The 20,154-nt window shown below is 45.8% G+C and overlaps 1 protein-coding gene across 1 annotated transcript in view; it reads left to right on the forward strand.

Annotated features, from left to right (window-relative positions):
- The first annotated feature begins 9,288 nt into the window (after positions 1-9,288).
- Positions 9,289-20,154, forward strand: part of cacna1ia (calcium voltage-gated channel subunit alpha1 Ia) — an 80,658-nt gene continuing 69,792 nt past the window's right edge. The window contains exons 1-2 of the mRNA XM_035523523.1: positions 9,289-9,396; positions 15,964-16,097. Of these exons, the coding sequence (XP_035379416.1) occupies positions 9,307-9,396; positions 15,964-16,097 (224 nt within the window). The 5' untranslated portion in view covers positions 9,289-9,306. The remainder of the gene's footprint in view (positions 9,397-15,963; positions 16,098-20,154) is intronic.

The raw sequence follows: 20,154 nt of genomic DNA on the forward strand, positions 1-20,154 counted from the left end.
GTACTTGACCTGAGCCGCGAAGCAGCGGGTTCTGTTTCTCCCTGTCGTTCCTCACACTTAACTTTGTTCCTAATCCAGACGTCCGTGGAGGCGATGTGGTGTGTGTTGAGAGAGCAGTGTGGCTGAGAATTTTCCCTGTTGCCTTGGTTTTTTTTTTTCCCTTTTGTAGCCCCCCCCCCCCCCCCCCCGTCTTCATTAAATATAATGACGGACAAATGAGCTGCAACCAGATGAGACCTACATTTCCTTAAGTGGATAAGTTCTCTGTTTAATAACTCTCACCAACCCTTCTACTGCATGCCCTTAAGCAAAGCAGAGATGGAGAGAGTGAAAGAGAAAGAGGGAGAGCGTATGCTTGTGGAAGAAAGAGAGAGAAAGATTATAGCTGACAAAGCAAGAGAAGAGGAAATGGCATTAGTGAAGGGTTAAGAGTGTGCGGAAAGAAGATAACAGATGAAGATGAAGATGGAAAGGCGCAAACGTCGATCAGTGTGGTCGTGCTCACACCCGCCACACACATCACCCACCTGGCTCCACATGCCCCTTATCGGCACCTGTCGCCAGTCGCTGAGCTGATGTGGCTCGCTGGTGCTCATATGTCAGACCTGGCTGGAATGCGAATGGAACCAGTGGAGCTCCATGGCTCTGAGAATCTCCTCCTCCTCAATGCGGCACGCAGCAGCATGCTCAAACAGGGCTCCCTGCTCTCGCTCGCCCTAATGTCACACAGGGGCTCATGATTGCCTCTCAGGGTTGCCCTGCAGGTGCAGTTAGAGCTAAATGAATGTATGGGCTTTTAATGAAAGACACACTGGCGTAAATACAGTTCACAGCACCGTGGAGCTATGGGTTTTTGAAACGGTGCACTTCAGCACATGTCTAAGGGTATAATTCTTTCTTAAAATTTAAGGTCAGCTTGGATCCAGTACGGAAGTATGAGGGTTCGATACTTCAGCAAGTAGAAGGGCCTCTGGCTGCGTTCGTTTTTACATTTTTAACTATTAGGCAGCAATGCTTCATTTTATTACCATTTATATAACTTTGTTACTATGTATTATTTCTCCACTCCACCCAGTGGGCCAGCTGGGTTGGGAGGGGTGGGCTTCTTCTCCAGGCATCTCGGCTGCTCTTCTGCTTTGCATCGGCTGTACTCTCAAAGGAAACACAAAAACACTCAAAGGAAATCTCAAAGTTAAAATGAACACTGGGCGAAGCCTGAGATCAATGAAACAAGGTTGATTATTGAATTGTTTGATAGAAGGCTGTAGTTCTGATGTATTAGCTACACCTTTTGCCTGCAGCATGTATTGCTGTGACTTCTAGACTTTTATCGTCATGTGCACAGTAAACATCACTGACACTGAACAGTGAAACAGCATTCCTTCTGAAAAGAATGTATAAAAATGATATAAATGTCAAAAATGAAGTAGCAAGAAATAAAATAAAAGAATGGTAAGAAAACCATAGATTGTGTACATTTGAAGTGGACTAAGAAGGTGCAATAAAGAACACTGAAGCGTGTATTTTTAAATTTAAAGTGCTCAACGAAATATAGTGTTTGCCTAAGAACAGAAAGACAACAGAAAGAACAGAAATGTTCTTGTGCAAACATAAACAGTAAGGTGTCATCTGCCCGGTGTGCAAACGCAGAGTTCAGCAACAAAAAGCCTCCGTGTGTGTGTACGTACGGCTGTGTGAGCATTGGAGCACGTCACATAGTTGGACAGAGAGATCTTGTGTCAGTCTGATGATCTATGCATAAAAGCTGCTCCTGACTCAAGTGGTTCTTGATTTCACACTGCAGAACCATCTCACTGATGATGAGTGTGCAGAGACCATATTGGCTGTGTTTGGGGCGGGGGGGGGGTGCTCTTCTGATGACCCTGGTGTCGTAAATGTCCTCCAGTGATGGGAAGACTGCACCTGTGATGTTTTGCTGGTCTTCACCAGCCTCTGGAGCGCCTTACGCTCCTTTGCAGACCAGTTCCCCAACCAGACTGAGATGCCACTGCTGAGGATGCTCTCCATGGTGCCCCTGTAGACTTTGCTAAGAAGTTTAGCTCCAAGCCCAACTTCTTCAGCCTTCTCATAAAGTTTAAACATGGCATGGCTGCTCTGATGCAACACGGTAAACACCCACTGCACTGTTTGTGTGTGGCCCCTGCAGGTTGAATATGTGTGTTTCTAGAAACAGCACTTACTTTTAGGATATAATTTTTTGAAGATATAAACCCTCAATTTTGTATGTAGTCTACGTGGAAGTAGACTAGACATGTTGTACTATAGGGTGTTTGTGTAAGATACTGGTGCATGTCAATGTGTGACTTATTCATAGAGACACTTCATGATGCGTGTGTATCTGCAGATGTGAACCATAGTGCTTCCTGCTGTTGCCGGGTGAATGAAACTCCAAGGGCACGTGATGGCACCGAAACGGCTCACCAAAAATGCCCTTCAGATTCTGTTCTGGGATCAGCGGGGGAGAGGAGATCGCTTCCCAAATCTCATATGCCACTCTCCCCTCCTCCCCACCAGGAACCGCAAACCTAACAGAAGCGTCAGAACTTTCTGGAATAAGGTTAGGACATTTTCGCAACTATTTTCGGGTGAGAAGAGGGCTGCGTTAGCATACGCTCGGGAGACGGCGAGATTTGTGTCAGGTTTCTGCTTTCTCCCTTCCTGAGCTCTGCGTTTCCTCCTTTTGCCTTTTGCTCCGATTTTCCATGATTCCAGGGGCCAGAGGTGACTGTGGAGTGGGAAGTGGTGAGAGGATGGACAGAGTGGGGAAGAGAGAGGGGGAGACTGGGAGAGAGTGACAGATGGCCAGAGGGAGGCTGGTGTGGCTATGCGTGACGTCATTCTGGAGTTCAGACGTCTGTTTCTTCTGTGACTTCACATCCTTCTCACTCTTTCTCTCACTCTCTTGCGCTTTCTCCAACACTCTCTTTCCCTCTCCCTCTCTTCTATTTTTCTTCTTCTGACACTTGTAAGTCATAGCTCTCCATTTTTCATAGCCTCTTAAACTCAGTTTTCTGCAGCTGCATGAACATTTCATCTCTTCAAGAATTTGTGACCCCTTATTCCACGTGATTCCATGTGACAGGAAACTACTGAAGAAAGGTTGCATGTCTTTCATCTGTGTGTTTATTAATTTGTCAGATTGTTGGATTCACCAGGGATTACCTGAAACACACCAGTTTTTCTACTGGCTCAGACCACAGGATATTCTGGTGCTATCACACAAACACACACGACCTAAAACATGCAATAGATCAAACCCAAATGGCGCCTCTGTTATAGGCAGATAAAACACGGTGCAGGTAGATCAAAAGCTTATATTAGCACACAGCTGGTCATAGAGTATATATGTGTGTGTGTGCATGCATACGTGTTGGTGGGTGGCTGTGTGTGTGTGTCGAAAGACAGGAAAGAGTTTCTCTCAGTGCACGGCACATGACACATCTCATTCTGCACTTTCCTCCCCATCTGCACAGTGAATAGAACATCACATGCTTAGTCATTCTCTCTGTGATACCATATAGCATTCAGCAGCTCAAATTCACCTCATTTCCTACACATTACATACTATCAATATGCAAGATCTTCCTCTGCCTCTTACTCCCTTTCACTCACACATACTTGTACGCATACTCATATACTTAACGCATACACTTTGCGTGTGTGCGCACGCGTGTGTGTGTGTGCACGCGTGTCTGTGCGCGCGTGTATGTGTGTGCGCGCGCATGTGTGTGTGTGTATGTATGTGTGTGTGTGTGTGTGTGTGTGTGTGTGTGTGTGTGTGTGTGTGTGTGTGTGTGCGCTTCGTTCCTCTCTCAGACGAGACACAATTTACCTTCGTTTCTGAGCAGGCGCCTCGTCTGATCCTGTTGCTGTGGCAACAGGGCCTGGTTTGTCTTGGGCTCCTGTCAGGGTCCTGTATGGTTAAATGTCTAGAAGAAACTCTCTCTCTCTCTCTCTCTCTCTCTCTCTCTCTCTCTCTTTCTGCGTGTGTGTTCTTGCTCATATTCCTCTATGACAGGAAGACTGAAAGAAGAACAGTCAACTCTTATGGCAATATGATGCAGGTTATGAGGTGTTTAGTTCTACTGCATCCAGCTTCCTCCTCACCTCACCTCACCTCACCTCACTTCACCTCACCTCGCCTTACCTCACCTCTCTACTTTCTGCTGTTAAATTCAGGTATGGGTGAAGGCAAAGACCTCAGAGTCCATAAAAAGCATTAACTACTTAAATACGCATGTGACATCTGACTTACTACAGTACCTGCTGTCAAAATTTTAAAAAGATATTCTGTGCAGTAGGCATATTGTTATGTAACTGGATCTGTGAGTACTGTTGACACAACTATAGCTAGTGTGATCAGGGGAACCTGTTGCTCACAGGCAGTGGATCATTAAGCAGGTGTGAACGTTTTTCTGGCTTTGACATTACGTGACACAGTATTTATATCACAGCGGTGAATACCTGCTTTGTGTAAATGAATGTTGATATTTACCACTTCATATTCATCCCACTATGCATGCCTTGTCCTTAACTGGTTTGCTTTGTGTGTGTGTGTGTGTGTGTGTGTGTGTGTGTGTGTGTGTGTGTGTGTGTGTGTGTGTGTGTGCGCGTGTGTGTGTGCGTGTGTGTGTGGTTCTCTAAGGGGGTGTCATTACACTTTTAGACACACAAAAGATCAAGAAGCTTGGTTGTGTGCTTGGGTGTGGGTGTAACTTCTCAGATGGTGACATCCAGCCACCCATCTATATGATGGCTCCAGTCTGACACACATACACATGCACGTGCACACACACACACACACACACACACACACACACACACACACACACACACACACACACACACACACACACACACTGCAGTATGCACTTCTGTGATTTGACCTTTGCTTAACTCTGTTTTCTGCAAACGGTCTGCACCTACTGAAGCCATCAGCAGGCAACATCATTAGTGTGTGCTGATAGTTGGTGCGTTTGAGCAAAAAAGGCTGATGTGGTTCTCAAACATGTCTCCTTTTCCCAACATCCTGTCCCACTGATGCTGCAGAATGCAGTGTGCTTTGTCTGTTCACCCTAAGCTCGCACACCAGTATGATCACCCGAGACTTCCTCGGTGTACTTGCCTCCGTAACATGGCCACCAGTTTTTTGTGTCTCTATGCTGCTGTTTCACAAGCTAAATATAATTCGTAATGCTGGGGGCTGAAAGCATCGTTAGCGTCTGTTTGCCATTTGGGTTTTCTGCGGAAGCAAGCGAGCCGACGGAAGCAGGTGTGTTTTCTGTTGCTCCACTAAAAGCCTGCTGTGCTACGGACACGCGTGCATCTACTGCACCTGTCCTACCATTCCCAGCCCCCAACACCCCTCACCCACTGTACCGCAGAGGATGTGGATTACCCCCCCCCCCCCCCCCCCCCCCCGCGCACAGACACACACACACAAACACACACACACGCACATAAACACGTGTGACACATGCACATTCTGTCGCAGCTCCTCTCATTGCCCTGTTGCTTTCCCTCCCACCAACCCCACCCCCACTCCCAGTCCACTGATCTGAGATCAGGCCTCGCTGGTCTGTCAGGTGAAGGAGCGAGCTGCGACCACTGGTCCTGGATCTGCGGTGGCCAGTGTAATTTTAGCACCGGATGAGCGCACTCTTCACGGGCTGCGCCTTCTCTACCGAAAAGACATGAGTCACCTCAGCCGCCAGTTTCACAAGGACACTCGCACACTCCTTGGCAGCGTCAGAGATGTGTTCAGGAGTTCAGGCACGGCGCAACAGAATTTCGGGCGACGTCAGGATATCACGCTGGCACTTTTACTGGCACCGACGGAAGAGCAGTTCCAAGCTGCTTAGCTTTTCGCTCGTGGGAAGAAAAAAAACGCACTAATTAACTGTGAGAACCAGCTTGTGCAGAGGTTCTTGATAAACTGCCTGCAGGTATAAAGTCAATGAAACTCTTACCAAAAAAAACCTTGCCTATCAACTTGTGTGCATGAGGGGAGTCTTTTTGCTAACGCTAGCCACCATGCTAATAAAATTCAGCGGCGGTCCACCGGGCATTCTCTAATGAAATGGACAGATCTTGTCTGAGGTCTGCAGACAAGCGTTTGGCCGGTGGCTGACTGATTGTTGCGCATCTCTGCGTGGTCAGAGGGCGCAAAAAAGTCCAAGGCGAGATGGAACCAGTGTGACGAGTTCAGGCATGGAATGTGACAGTACTTCTGCGCAAGGTCAACGGCTGGAGCGGCGGCGGGGGGGGGGGACATTTGTCACCGGAGGGTTGGTAGACAGAGGCCCGTAGAGACCGGAGGGGAAGAGCAGGGCCGCTGGGGACAGGGAGACAGATGGACGGATGGAGGAAAGAGTCCTGCGGGGACAGAAGGAGAGACAGGCGGCTGAGCAGGGGAACTGCGTGCTCGGGCACAGGCGGAGACGGATGTAGGGAGCAGAGACTGCAGGCAGGGCCAGCGAGCCGTGGAGAGAGGAAGTGGAAAGGCTTGGACCTCTAGCTAGGCTGTGGGCAGCCGGTCAGACGGCGGCCTCGAAAGCTCTGTTAACACTGCCACGGGCCTCTGACTCTGACTCCTACCAAGTGCCTGGGCTCTGGTGCTGAGGCTGACATGAGAGAGGACGTAGATCCAAGTATTCATTGTTTCTGTATTAATTTAAGGTTGTCATAAGTGAAGGCATGATGCATTTAAATGCTTTTAACACCATGAGATTTGTCATGGTGATTGTGCGTGTGTGTGCGCGTGTGTGCGTGCGCGTGTGTGTGCACGCGCGTGTGTGTGTGTGCATGTGTGTGTGTTTTGTCCTGGGGATTGCTCTATCCCCAGTGGGTCTCAGCATGCTAGCCTTGTTATCAAACTCTCCGGGGGATCTGGAGGAGTGCGATCACCTAAAATAGCTCCCCACTTCCATATACCTCCCCCTTTCTCCTCCTTTCACTCGTTCTGCCTCTGACAATTCTGTGGCAGCCCACTCCTCTTCCTCCATAACCCTCTATTGCCATCTTCATCTTCATTCTTTGGCTCTTTTCTCCTCACTCATGTCCAGTAAGGGCGTGGGAGGATTGAGGAATGCTTCAGCTTGAAACAGTGTGTGCACTAAGGGCTGCTGGGAGTGCCGTCCTGCAGGAGGTCAGGGCTTTGGGCTTCTCATCCTGTCTGGCGAGGCAATACGTTGCCATGGTCCTGCCTCCCGCACCGCTGATTGCCCGCACGAGGGGGCCGTGGACGGCTCCGGTGTCACCGGCTGTCTGGCTGCTGTCCCCCTGGCCAGGCAATTACGGGCCAGCTAGCCCAGAGGACCGACCTGCTCTCTGTCAGCACAGCTGTAATGAAGTGGATCCTGGGTCCCTGGCTGGAGGTGGCTCCTCCCATGCCCCGCCCCCTGCTTGCACGGGCCTCCAGGCTGAGACAGCCTGATGCACTGCACCACTGAAGCCTTGCACTCATGTGCTCTCTCTCTCTCTCTCTCTCTCACTCACACTCACACACACACACACACACACACACACACACACAGTCAGTCATACTCCAAGCACACACAGTCTTAGTCACACTCCACACACATACACACACTCACTTTCTTTTCCTGCAGTCTATTTTGGCTGTCCCATTAGGTCTGCTGCTTTGTCTCCTGCTGTTTGCCTGATGTTGTATTTCTATATGAGTCTCAGGTCTTGTGACTGTTGCACAGAGGTGCTCGAATACGCACTGTCTGTCTCTGGCTGTCTTGGGGGTGATGCCTCTGATAATTGCTGCATGGCTACACACCGTGCCGTCGGGTTTCTGGCACTCAGCTGGGTGCTTTCTTTCAACTTACTCCTAAGCTAAGTGGTGGTAATTCTCTCCCTTATCACAGGCAGTGTGAGAGCAATGTGAGAAAAGAAAGGGTGTAGACCTCAGCACCTCGCAGTCTCTAATACCAGCACTGTTTGAGTGTGTTCATGTTGCTGTGAAAGTCGTATGGTTTTGTGCAGTGGTGTGCAGGCAGGCTCTTCTAACCCCGCAGAGAAGAGGTAACTAAAAAGTGGATGGAATAATAATAGAAATATATTTCAGAAATAACATACAATAAAACTCATCAACCTATTCATAAAGGCTGCTTTACATATTCTTGGCTTCTAAAGGATGCACTTCTATGCAAGAGTGTAAGCAATCAAAACTGCATTTTGAAAACAGCTGAACTTTTATTTTGGAATGCAAACAATAATTTGATCATATGTAAATGTATTTATTTTTTAAAAGGTTTTTTTATGCACTGCACACCACTGGTTTTGCAGTACAGTGCATGCAAAGGCCCATGTCGGATTAAGTTTTGAATGAACAGGCTCCTGCTGCACCGCTCCCTGTGCCCCCATCAGTCTGTGCTGTGTTCAGTAATGGTGTTGGTGAAACTGTTAATGCTTAAGTGTTTCTACTGGTGCCCATCCTCCCTCACTCCCAAGCGAGTCAGAGTGATTTCTTCCATCACATAGAGGGAGCACATTAAGAACGAGCCACCACAGAAAGAGGCAATTTCTGTTTTTCCTCAAGTGACCACAGAGAGCTGACTCTTGCCCGGTGCAGCCCTATTTCCGGCTAATCCGTTCAGTCCGAGAGATATTCCAGGTTACGTGTGAGGCAGACGACCGTAGGATCAGCCCCCACTCCGCATAGTGAATTCTCTTCCTCAAGTCCCCAAGTCTACCGCATAGTTCAAACGCTACAGAGACAATAAGACAAAAGGAGAAATAAAAGCTGGTGGAGAATGTGGGGGTCGGCGATTAGAGGCAGTGAGAAGTGATGTTTTCAACCGCGACGGAGGGAACAGGAGAGAGAAAAGCGGAGAAGGAGAAGATGTGTGCCAATAGGTAAAGGAATAGCGTTCTACAGCCTTGAGCGGGTCAGCGGAGGCATGAGGGCCGTGAGTAAACTGAAAAAGAAAAAGGGTCCATAAAGTGTCAGAGATAAGAGCAGGATAGATTTAGTTGAAAAGCCTGAAGACGTTGCTATACACGCATTGATGTGGAAGCTGTATAGTGTACTATGTTTTTTCAGATAGTTTTGTGGGGCATAATCAACAAAACTGATATAAAAACAATTTTTTTAAGAGAATACATTTTCATCACTTAACAAACCTCACATGGTTTTCCGGGCTGTTAGAATTTCCCCATATGTTTAACATTTTCGCTGCTGGTTTTGTTGCTCTTCCGAGTGCTCCTGTATGTGTCATTTGTGACGCTGTTGTCCTTGACCCACGCGCCTCCACCTGGTTCGAGCGTATCAGCATCATGGTGATCCTGCTCAACTGCGTCACCCTGGGAATGTACCAGCCCTGCGAGAACATCGACTGCACCTCCGACCGCTGCCAGGTCCTTCAGGTCAGTGCTCCTCTGTCTTTCCTCCTCGCACCCCTCATGGACGGGGACCCCCATCCGGGAAGGACCGCCCCAGCCCCCAGAGGGACTGACACACCACTGGACAGTGTAGTCTTGTCCTATTTTTACCCTCTCTGAATCCAGTGTTAAAGAGCAGGGGCGCTAGCTAACTGGCTGCTGGTCCGGCTGCTAGAGCACACCTCCCCGCAGACCAACCAAGATCTCTTTAAGGAGGAGTAGGAAAGCTGACCAATATGGAGACTGATGACTGTAAATTGAAGAAACCATATGGCCTTTGTATATTCTAATATGTAGGTCGAGTAAATAATATCAGCTTATCTGGGCTCATATTTGTTTGTAGCTGGATTTTGCATAAATCTTTGACATTATAAAATTGCTCCCACAAATTCCAGTCCAATACAATCTCATAGCCACTAGTCATAATCTGTACCAACTAGATAAGATTATGGTGACATATTTTATATGACTTAGGAATTACTTTCCTGGTTCTCTAGAGTGACAAATAGAATATGATGATGTACTACCTTTTTCTTAGTACATCTGTCCTTTCCTTCTTTGATTTGTTATTATATATTTGCCTTATGTTCTCTTGTTTAGAACATTTGTGTTTTAAACCTCCAGTTGCTTAGATTTCTCTCTCTCTCTCTCTCTCTCTCTCTCTCTCTCTCTTTCTCTCTCTCTCTCTCTCTCTCTCTTTCTCTCTCTCTCTCTCTCTCTCTTTCTCTCTCTCTCTCTCTCTCTCTCTCTCTCTCTCTCTCTCTCTCTGGTTAATGAGCTCATGCTGTGTCTCAGAAACCCGTGCTACTTTAGAAAGATCTGTTAGACTTGTGGTGACTGACTGAACACTGGCCTTTGCCAGTCTGAAGGCTGGTGAAAAGGTGCTTCTATGAAACTTCTATAATGATCCCATAGAATTCCAACACTGCTGCACTGTCCAGTGAGCCTAGGTGAGCTCATTAAGTGTATGTGGGTGGGGGTGTGTGGGTGTGTGAATACCTCACTGCCTAATATATCTTTCGCCATAAAAAGTATCAAACAAGTATAATAAACCAAATTATGGAACATGCCTTACTTTCATTCCATGATATACTCCACGATAATCTGTCATGTGTAGCATTGCACATACCTGTACAGTTTCTCATCAATAAGAGTCGCTTGATGCCCACCACCTCTGAAGGACACGGTGGGTTTGGCGAGTGTGTACCTGCACCACAGTATGTTCTTTCATTAAGACCTTGGCCTTTTTTCGTGTGCCTTTTACACCAACTCGGGTGTCCTAGTCAAAGTCCTGTCATCTCATCTGAGAGCACCCAGGTCAACCCGCACAGGGTCAACCCAACCCAGTTCAAGGCAACCCGGTTGAACACAACGCTGTCTAATCCCAACTGGGTTCAATCTGCCTTGCCCAACCTGGCCTGTGGAGAAAAATAACCCTATAGGATATGCTAGTCACTGTATCGACAGCTGCACCCATGGGTTTGGAACTTTCATATAAAACATCTACATTTACAGCATTTAGCTGACACTTTTATCCAAAGCCACTCTCCTTTAGGTTCTGAGGAGCAGGTGTCTGGGTGCGGTCTGTAGGCTGGTTGCTCATGGTGGTGCATGGTGGTCACAGGGCAGATAAAAACATACTTAAAAGCACACCATAACTTGGCGGTATGAGCACCGTGTCAATACTGTATGGCTGTTAAGTAATTAAAGAAAAACAGGGAATCCGTTTCTCTTTTTCTTGTTCCTTTGCAAATTCACTGCTTTCTTCTTCTTTTCGCTCATTTCAGTCACGAAGGTGAAGCCTGTTGCTGTTTCAAGATGGCCAACGGCGTCCCTCAGTAGCATTCCGCTCATTGATGAGCTGTGAATCCCTAAACAACAACAGTCAGCTTGAGCCGCAATGGCGGTGTTGTGAGCAAGCGAGCATGCCCGTGAGGTTAAAGCTAGTGCCAGAATGAAGCAAGGGGAGGCATGAATCACACTCGCAGACACTGAGATGTTTATGCTTGTTTTTATCCTCCATTTCTTTTATGAGGCAATGGAAGCGATTCAGTGGGATGGGAGAGTAAAGTATGGGGGACGTAGGACATCCCTCACTCGATCTCTGTGTATGCTCTGGTATAGGGAACCATATGTCAGTTGAGGCTTGTGGGGTTAGATGGCAGGAAGAGTGTGTGTGTGTGTGTGTCTGTCTGTCTGTCTTTTGCTTCTGTATGGGAGCTTAAATCAGCTCTGTTCCACTCACATGCCCCCCCCCCCCCTCTCTCTCTCTCTCTCTCTCTCTCTCTCTCTCTCTCTCTCTCGCTCACTAAAATGTCTACATAAATTATCTTTGCTGACAGCGTTGATCATTGTTGCAAACATTAAGCTTTTATTTGAAAGACTATAAGAAGTGTTCTTTTGGCTGCGGACAATAACGTACAAACAGCATTATTTAGCGACAGTAAGTCGAAAACACCCTACAATGATAGCTACACAAGACGTCGCGCGTTTGTGTGTGCTGACATTACACTCCTCCCATCTCTGCAGGAGAACGACACGGCGAGCCTTTGAAAGGTCCGTGTCTTGACAATGCCAAATCGTGTAACAAAGCCTCTGATGAGGGGAATTGTGGCGGGAGCGCAGCGCGATGCTCCATGTAATCACTCACTCGCACGGCTGCCGTTCACGGCCACCGCTCTCTGCCGTCGCCGTGCTCCTCGGGGCCAATTACCGTCCCCGCTAAAGCGCGGCGCTCTCGATTGTTTAGCAAACAAGCTATTCCCGGCCTGGCGCGCCGCCCGAAATGATGAAGATGATGAAGAGCCTAATCCGTTCGATTGGGTCACTCAGAGTTGTGGGCGCCGGCTCCACCTTCCCCCGGGAGATGGCGAGCCAGACAGGTCAAAAGTGTGCATTGTGCTAACGTCCGTAAACCTCTTGGACGGCACGTTTCGATTTCTCTGAGCTGCTGCTGTGTACTTCGCCATGGTTTAAACCGGCCAGTGCAATAATTGCTTTTTAAAATTGGGCTTGAAAGACTAGTCAACAGGCAGACTGCAAAAGGCCAAGCAATGTTATCCCACCCTCTCCCCCCCGTCTCCTTCTCTCTGGCACTGTCTCTCTCTCGCTCTCTCTCTCTGTTTCTAGCTGTCTGTTAAAAAAATCTGACCCACTTCTTCCTCCCCTATCTGCTTTCTCCTAGAGTGAATAACCTTCCCAATCCATACTTATTTCTGCATTCTAAAATACAACTCTCTCTCTCTCTCTCTCTCTCTCTCTCTTGCTATATCAAATCAAATGTGTTTTATTGGCATAACAGGATAAAAGAACTGTTTTGAAAGCATTACAGTATATGCAAATGTATTATTAATATACAAATGAATAACAATTTTTATAAAAGATTAAAAAAAATTACAAAAAAAAAACAACCAAAAAATAAAAAATATCAACATGAATCAAAATTGAATACAATCAAGTAAACAATAATGGTAACTAAGAAAACGACTTTAGATCACAACTGTAAATAATTGTGATTTTTTAAAAAAATCTTATGGCAGTTTTGTATTAATTGTCCTGCTAAATCTACAGTTTCTTCAGTTTTACTGTGTCAGTCAGTATAGGGAAGGTGAGGATTTTGTTAATAGTTCTGCGAGGACAGGATTTTCTGATAGTTTTGTATTCTGGAACTGAAAGAATGACGCGTGGAACCCGTCCTCTCTGGCCAGTCGGCTTTACCTGTGCCTTGCTGTTTCAATGGCCAGCTTATGGTCACTCATTCTGCGTTTAGACAGGGCTTGCCTTGATTTGTTGTCTTTTATTATGATGGGGTGTATTCATGATCAAGTCGTTTATAATATTTTCATTTGCTCTGCTGTGTAATTTCACTTACACACCAGGGTATAATTTGCATTGTTATTATCTCCACTTTCTTTTATTGTAGAGGGTAGAGTTGGACTGTTTTCTATGTGTTTCTATATTGTGTTTCTAGGAGTCTATACAGTGTGTTTCTAGTATTAATATATTCTTTGTAAGGGCTTCTTCTGGCATTTAGGTCTCCACATATAAAAACAAATCCCAGCGACTAGAAAATTACATTTATGGCATTTAGCTGACACTTTTTTTCCAAAACAACTTACAATTATGACTGACTACAAATCAAGCAATTGAGTTTTAAGGGCCTTGCTCAGGGTCCAACAGTGGCAATTTGGGAGTGGTGGGGGCATGAACTGGTAACCTTCTGCTTACTAGTTGAGTACCTTAACCACTGAGCTACCACTATCCCTGTTGCAACTGTAAGAGTTCTTTCTGGAGGTCCTGGAAACAATCTATCTAGTTATATGTAGACTTAGAAGGTAGTACATATATTACACAAAGGTAGATATTATTACTAATACATTGCCAAATATGTGTCTTATCACTCTTAATTGGAGTTACATATTTCTCTGGTTTTTAATGCCAAATCAAAATGCACTCTGTCTCTCTGCAACCATTTATTTTATTTAGGAGAAAATAAGTTCTCTGTAGTTACCAAGACAATCTGTAGATAAATCTTTGCATCATTTTTCAATTTATATAATTAATATAATCACTATTTCTGATAGTTTGTAAAAAATCTGAATTTGTGCTCTTCAACCAAAACATTGATGAACACATGCCCTGTATATTCCAACTGCTAATGTCAAGGGATTCCATTAAAATGTATACATTTTATTATAAATTAATTTAGATTAAAATGCTTGAACTTACTTTTCAGGTCTGTACATCTGTTGCATCAACAAAGGTTTTTCATTGTTTTATGTTTAGGCACATATTTGAATGTAAATTCATTCATTCTCTTTATCTCTCTGTCACACACCCACATCCACATATTAAGATGATATATAGGCCAGCATACCTATGATCAGTTTGGCAGTGTGTGTCCTGGCCAGCTGTTCTTTTTGAAGGTACTGCAGTCAAACTGTCTGCCTGTGCTCTTGTTTGATGTGCCGGGACAGGGATTCTTCTGCTGCGAGTGAGGACGAGGCTGGCATGTGTTGATGGGATGGTGGAAGGCACAGGCTGATAGAGAGCTGCTGTAGATTGTCTCGCTGCATTGTTAGTGCGAGGAGCTAAAGTGTGTCCAGGGATGGTAGAAGATGTGTGTGGCTCTGTGCTTCTCTCAAGCTGCAGTGGAGACTGGTGGTTAACACAAGCACAATAACACAGTTTATATCTTGAGAAGAGGAGCTTGTTGTAGTTTTGTAGAGAGTGTTTGAGATCTTTTAAACATGGTGTGAAGACTCCTCTCTTTGCATTTACCTGACACTTTTATCCAAAGTGGCTTACATTATGATTGAGTACAACTTGAGCAACTGAGGGTTGAAGGCCTTGCTCAGGGGCCCAACAGTGACAAACTGACAGTAGTGGGGCTTGAACCAGTAACCATCCAATTCCAAGTCAAGTACCTTAACCACTGAGCTACTTTGTGCATAGAAGTCGCCAGAGCTTCTAGAGCAAAGAGTCCTCCAGCCACACCTGCTCTTCCTGCTAATAAGGTATTTGTCCCAGTGTGTATGAGGATGTGTGATGTGATATGTCTTGTGAAGCTTGAAGCTGATTGAATTGTTGGGCCCCATAGTTCGATGATTCTTTTTTCCAGGGAAAAGTCGATGGATATTCAGAAATTTGCCATTTCAGTCACATATGAAGGATTTTTGAGTTGAGCATGCGTTTGTTCTTTGATGTGAGGTTTTGGGGCTTTAGTGCTTTCTTGACGAGGATATGGATGTGATTGTGCACTGACTTCTATGGATGAAGGAGAGGAGGAGGGGGAGGATGTGACCGTCCTGCTGGAGCACTTCTCCAGATCACCCTTTAGTTCCTGAACTTCTCTCTGAATGATGAGTAAGAGGCTGTGGTGTTCAGGCATGACGGTGCAGAGTTGCTCTTTAAGGTCCTGGTTGTTGAACTCTAGGTTTTTCATCACAGGCTGGAGTTGTTTTGTCTGCTCTCTCTACTGATGTACCAGGCTAGATGTTTCTTTATATACAAAGGTGGATTCTTTGAGCTCAGCACACTCAAACACTGACAGGCCATGCCTCAATCATCCTGTCTGTGGAGATAGACTGGGACTGTAGTCTGACCTGGACATACTGTGTGGGAGATGAGAGATCTGCATCTGTTGAATGTCTCGCTCTGTTTTGAGCTAATTTTCTAGGTCGTATAGATGGTGGTAATTTTGTTAATTTTTGTTACATTTTCAAGCTGTATAGAGATCCCTGCACCATGATAGTACCATTGTGGTCTCTCTTTCTCCCTCTCTGTTTTTTCTCTCTCTCGCTCTCTCTCACTCACTCACTCTCTCTCTCTCTCTGGCTTTAGCTGTCTTTTAGAAAAATATGACCCACATTCTCATTTCCTACCTTCTGTCTTTCAATGAGAATAACCTTCCTAATCCATACTTTTTGTCTACTTCTGCCTTTTGTTTTAAATAGATGGTCTGAAATATCTCTCTCTCTCTCTCTCTCTCTCTCTCTCTCTCTCTCTCTCTCTCTCTCTCTCTCTCTCTCTCTCTCTCCCTCTCCCTCCCAGGCGTTCGATGCTTTTATTTATATTTTCTTTGCACTGGAGATGGTGGTGAAGATGGTGGCTCTGGGGATCTTTGGCCGCCGTTGTTACCTTGGCGATACCTGGAATAGGCTGGACTTTTTCATCGTCATGGCAGGGTAAGCCTAAACGTATCTCTCTCACACACACACACACACACACACACACACACACACACACACACACACACACACACACACACACACACACACATTTCCCAGTACAGTACTACATAAACAGCCAGAAGGCATAGTATGGTGGTAGAGTGAACCTCCAAGGCCTGTTCTCACTTATAGGTATCTCTGTTTGTTCTTCTCTCAAAACTCTGCTATGTGCAGAAAAATAGAGTAAGAAGAGCCTGCAGTGGTGAAGAGAACAAAATAAATACTGACCCTCCCCCAGACTGCAGTTACATAACACAGCCCATGAACAGCGCTTAGAAAACATAGTGGTGTTTACCTTTAAAATGGCTGCCTAGTCACGTAATGTTTGACAAGTGTGCTTTGCTCTCATTACTTTTTCAATGGGATTTTCTTTATGTATGTAGCTTGCTGGCACAAACTGTCATTCTGTATATTTCGCCCGATGCACTAATCCAGCTGATGGTTGGCCCTCTTAGTCTCTCCACGGGTGGAGAAACAAGTGGACCCTGAAGAGCCGATCCTCCACAAATCAATTAGTGTGTAGAGAGCCGCTGTTTACAGGGATCAATTTAGAGGTAGTTCTTTCCTGGAAGCTGGTGAAAAGGGCGATTAGAGTTCCAGTTACTGCTCCTGTCGGCACATCATCCTGGGAGAGATTGGAGCTCTCCAAAAGCCCAAATGGGGGGTGGTATTCTCCCCATTGCAGACTACACTGACTGTAGACCATGTGCCTTTGTAGCAGTCTCACACTGACAAATAGGGTTCCTTTATTTCTTTGTTGCTGTACGTACTTGACTGGTCAGTGTTTTTGGGGCCATATCAGCCGATGCCCTGGGATAGATGGTGGGGATAGATGCCACATTTAACATCGAGCCCTATCAAAGACACAAAACATGGTTTAAAATGGTTTATTGACTACACAGCAAGCTGCAATGAAGTTGTGGGAAATGGGTGCAATTCTGGTGTTGAACAAAAATAGCAGTAATTTAAATGAAAATCGTCAATATGCATAGTGTAGTCATCAAACATTGTAAACCCTGAATTATTGTCAAATAAAAATAGCAGTAAATTAAATGCAAATAAATTGTTAATGTCCATACTGCAGCCACACCTTTATCTAGTGCGATGAATTCTATCACTTTGGAATTTGGATGTGATTTCTTTGGCTTTCTTCAGCTTTTTCTTTAGCTGACAGTTGCTGCTCTACTTCTCTCTTGACACATGAGTTGACATTTGCTGGCTTACTTTTATGTTCACCGTCTTTGTTAGTTCTGTTATCTTCTGATACTCACTGTACTGGGTTGAGTGATGCAACTGTCAAGTGCTGTATCAGGTTAATGGTGTTAAAAGCCTTTGCTTCCCCATGAGAAACGTTAGTTTACAAATTTTGCAAGTATCTTTGACTGAGTCTGAGTCAGATATAATAAGAAAACTGCCAGACAGACAATATGTTTTCTTTTAACACACACAGCAAAATCTGGCTCATACATAATGCATCACTGATCAGCTCTCGGGTTCGGCCAAGTTAAAGAAATAACGGCTGATCACGTACTTGAGCTGAAAACGAGATGATTCCAGTCTATAGCCGATGGGTCCTGCTATCTCTAGTAGTGTACATTAGTCCTGTGTGTCGGAGACAAACTTCATCCCTCACCCCTACATCAGATCCTGCAGGTTTTAGTAAACGATTGGGCCGATGCTTCCAGGGGCCAGGCAGCAGGGTGTTGGGCTGTGACAGAGATCTCCTTCGCTGGCAGAGATGTCTCTCACTCACCAGCCTCCTGTTGCGGGCATCGCAGATTTACGGGTGCGTTTTTTGCAGTGACAGCATGTGGTGGCCAAGGGAAACAGAGATGAGAGTGAGAGAAGGCAACCAATGTTTACTTTCTCGTTTGTCTGTTACTTCTTACGCTGACGTGTTATAGATATGACGGCATGTCATGTTTGATCTGGTTATTGTGAGCAGCCATAAATTTTAAAGAGCAGAGGAATTGTTTGGTTGTGAATTTTGCAAGGTCTGCGTAGCTAATCTTTCTTGCATCATGATCTTTATAGCTGTTCGCTCTTTTGAGCTTCCTAGCCAGAACCCGGGCAAAACTCCAGGGCAGACAGGAGGATGGTCAGGTGTGCAGGGCAACTTGTTGCCTTCTGCACTGTTTTTGTGCTGAGAGCCTCTTTTGCAGAGAGAATACATGAAGTGTGGCCCTGCTCTGGGAATCTGGTCCCCACACTGTCCCCTGAGCCCAGTGATAGCGACTAGCGCACCTTGCTTTGACTCGCAGAGGGTTTGCTAATCAGGTGAGGGATCTTGGAGGGGAGGAGGGACTTCCAGAACCACAGTTCAAGGGCCACTGACTCAAGAGGAAATAGGAATAGGATTTCACACTCCACTGGCATGAGCAGATCCAAGCAGGACCTAAGGTGAGGGGACCGAAAAGGAGCAAGATCAGCATATATTAGCGCACTGATATCAGCCCACTATGACATCACCACACATGAGCTCTTTAAGGCAGCAAGGAATAGAAGGGTACACACACACACACACACACACACACACACACACACACACACACACACACACACACACACACACACACACACACTCACACTCACACTGCAGGCATTCAGGATGGATTTTTGTGTTCAAGACTGGGAGAGGCAGACTGCTGAGCCTGATGATAAGCCTGGTACTGTATGCTGCGTAAGCCATGGCAGTACTCTATTAGCATATGCCAAAGCCAGCAATCACATCTGTTGTTTTACAAACAGGGCTGAGTTCCAATAAATCTCCTCTCTCCCCTCCTCTCCTCTTTCTCCTCTCCTCTCTTCTCTTCTCTTCTCTCCTCTTTCCTCTCTCCTCTCTTCTCCTCCCCTCTCTCCTCTCTTCTCCTCCCCTCTTCTCTCCTCAGAGCATGATTTTATGCTTGTGTTAAACCCTGTGTAGTATTGACAGAGAAGCCAGCAGGCCAGGGCTATCTTTAACTGCAAACCCAGAATACCAGCCCCCTGCAAACCCAGATGACCTGCCTTTCTTAGTCAATCTCTCCTACACATACACACACACCTACTACATGAAAATGAGGGAGATGTAGGGAGAGCAAGGAAAATGGAAACAGAAAAAAGAACAATTAGAGAAAGCGTACCCGGCGGCCCCAAAACAGCTGTATGGGGTTGGTGTTGAACAAAGCCCTCCCCTTCTCTCTCTTGCTCTCTGTCTCTGTCTGTATCTCTCTTTTGTTGGTTTCCTCATGCACTGTTTCTCGCTATTTCACTTTCCTTCACTTATTTCTCTCTCTCCCCCTTTTTGGTGCTTCACTTGCAGATTTGCAAGCCTTACCCCTTCCTGTCTGCTTTTCTTTCCAGTCTTTCCTTTCAGCTCCTTCATCGTCCTTACTGACATTTGGGAAAGGGAAATAAGCAGTTATTTATGATTTGCCGTCTTGCTGTCTGTATTCCTCAAACTTTCACTTATTTTCTGTGTTGGTCTCTGCTCTCTCCCTGCTCATCTTCCTCATCTGCACTGTGCTTATGGGAAATTGATGTCTATCTATCCATCAATCTGTCTGTCAGGATGTTCTTGCATCTGCCTGGCCATCAGGCCATCCCGGACTGTCCATCTTCTTATCCATCTCTCTGTCTCCCTCCATCTGTTTGTCTTTCGCGCATACTGGTAAAGAGCCACAGTAATGGGTCTGCATCTCACAGATTTGGTCACTGGAAACTTTACTGTTTGAAATAAAACTTCACATGAAGAAGCTCTGCAAGGAATTGCATCAGTTTCTCCTGCCTGTCTCTGTAAGGTAGCTCTGTTTCATGTCCCATGGAACTGTTATGTGGTGGTTTCTTACTGAAGTTTTATGATGCAGTTCTGCCTGGCATACATGATGTTTAATCCTTTAACTCAACTGGAGGCCTTTGATTGCTTTTTTAAATACAAATGATCTTTGAGAGTGCTATACCTAATTTTTCAGGAGCACAGGAATGAAACCAGTCTATAGCCAATCGATCCTTCTATCTCTAGTAGTGTAAATCA

Source organism: Electrophorus electricus, chromosome 1 (genome assembly GCF_013358815.1).
Source record: "Electrophorus electricus isolate fEleEle1 chromosome 1, fEleEle1.pri, whole genome shotgun sequence".
Lineage (NCBI taxonomy): Eukaryota > Metazoa > Chordata > Actinopteri > Gymnotiformes > Gymnotidae > Electrophorus > Electrophorus electricus.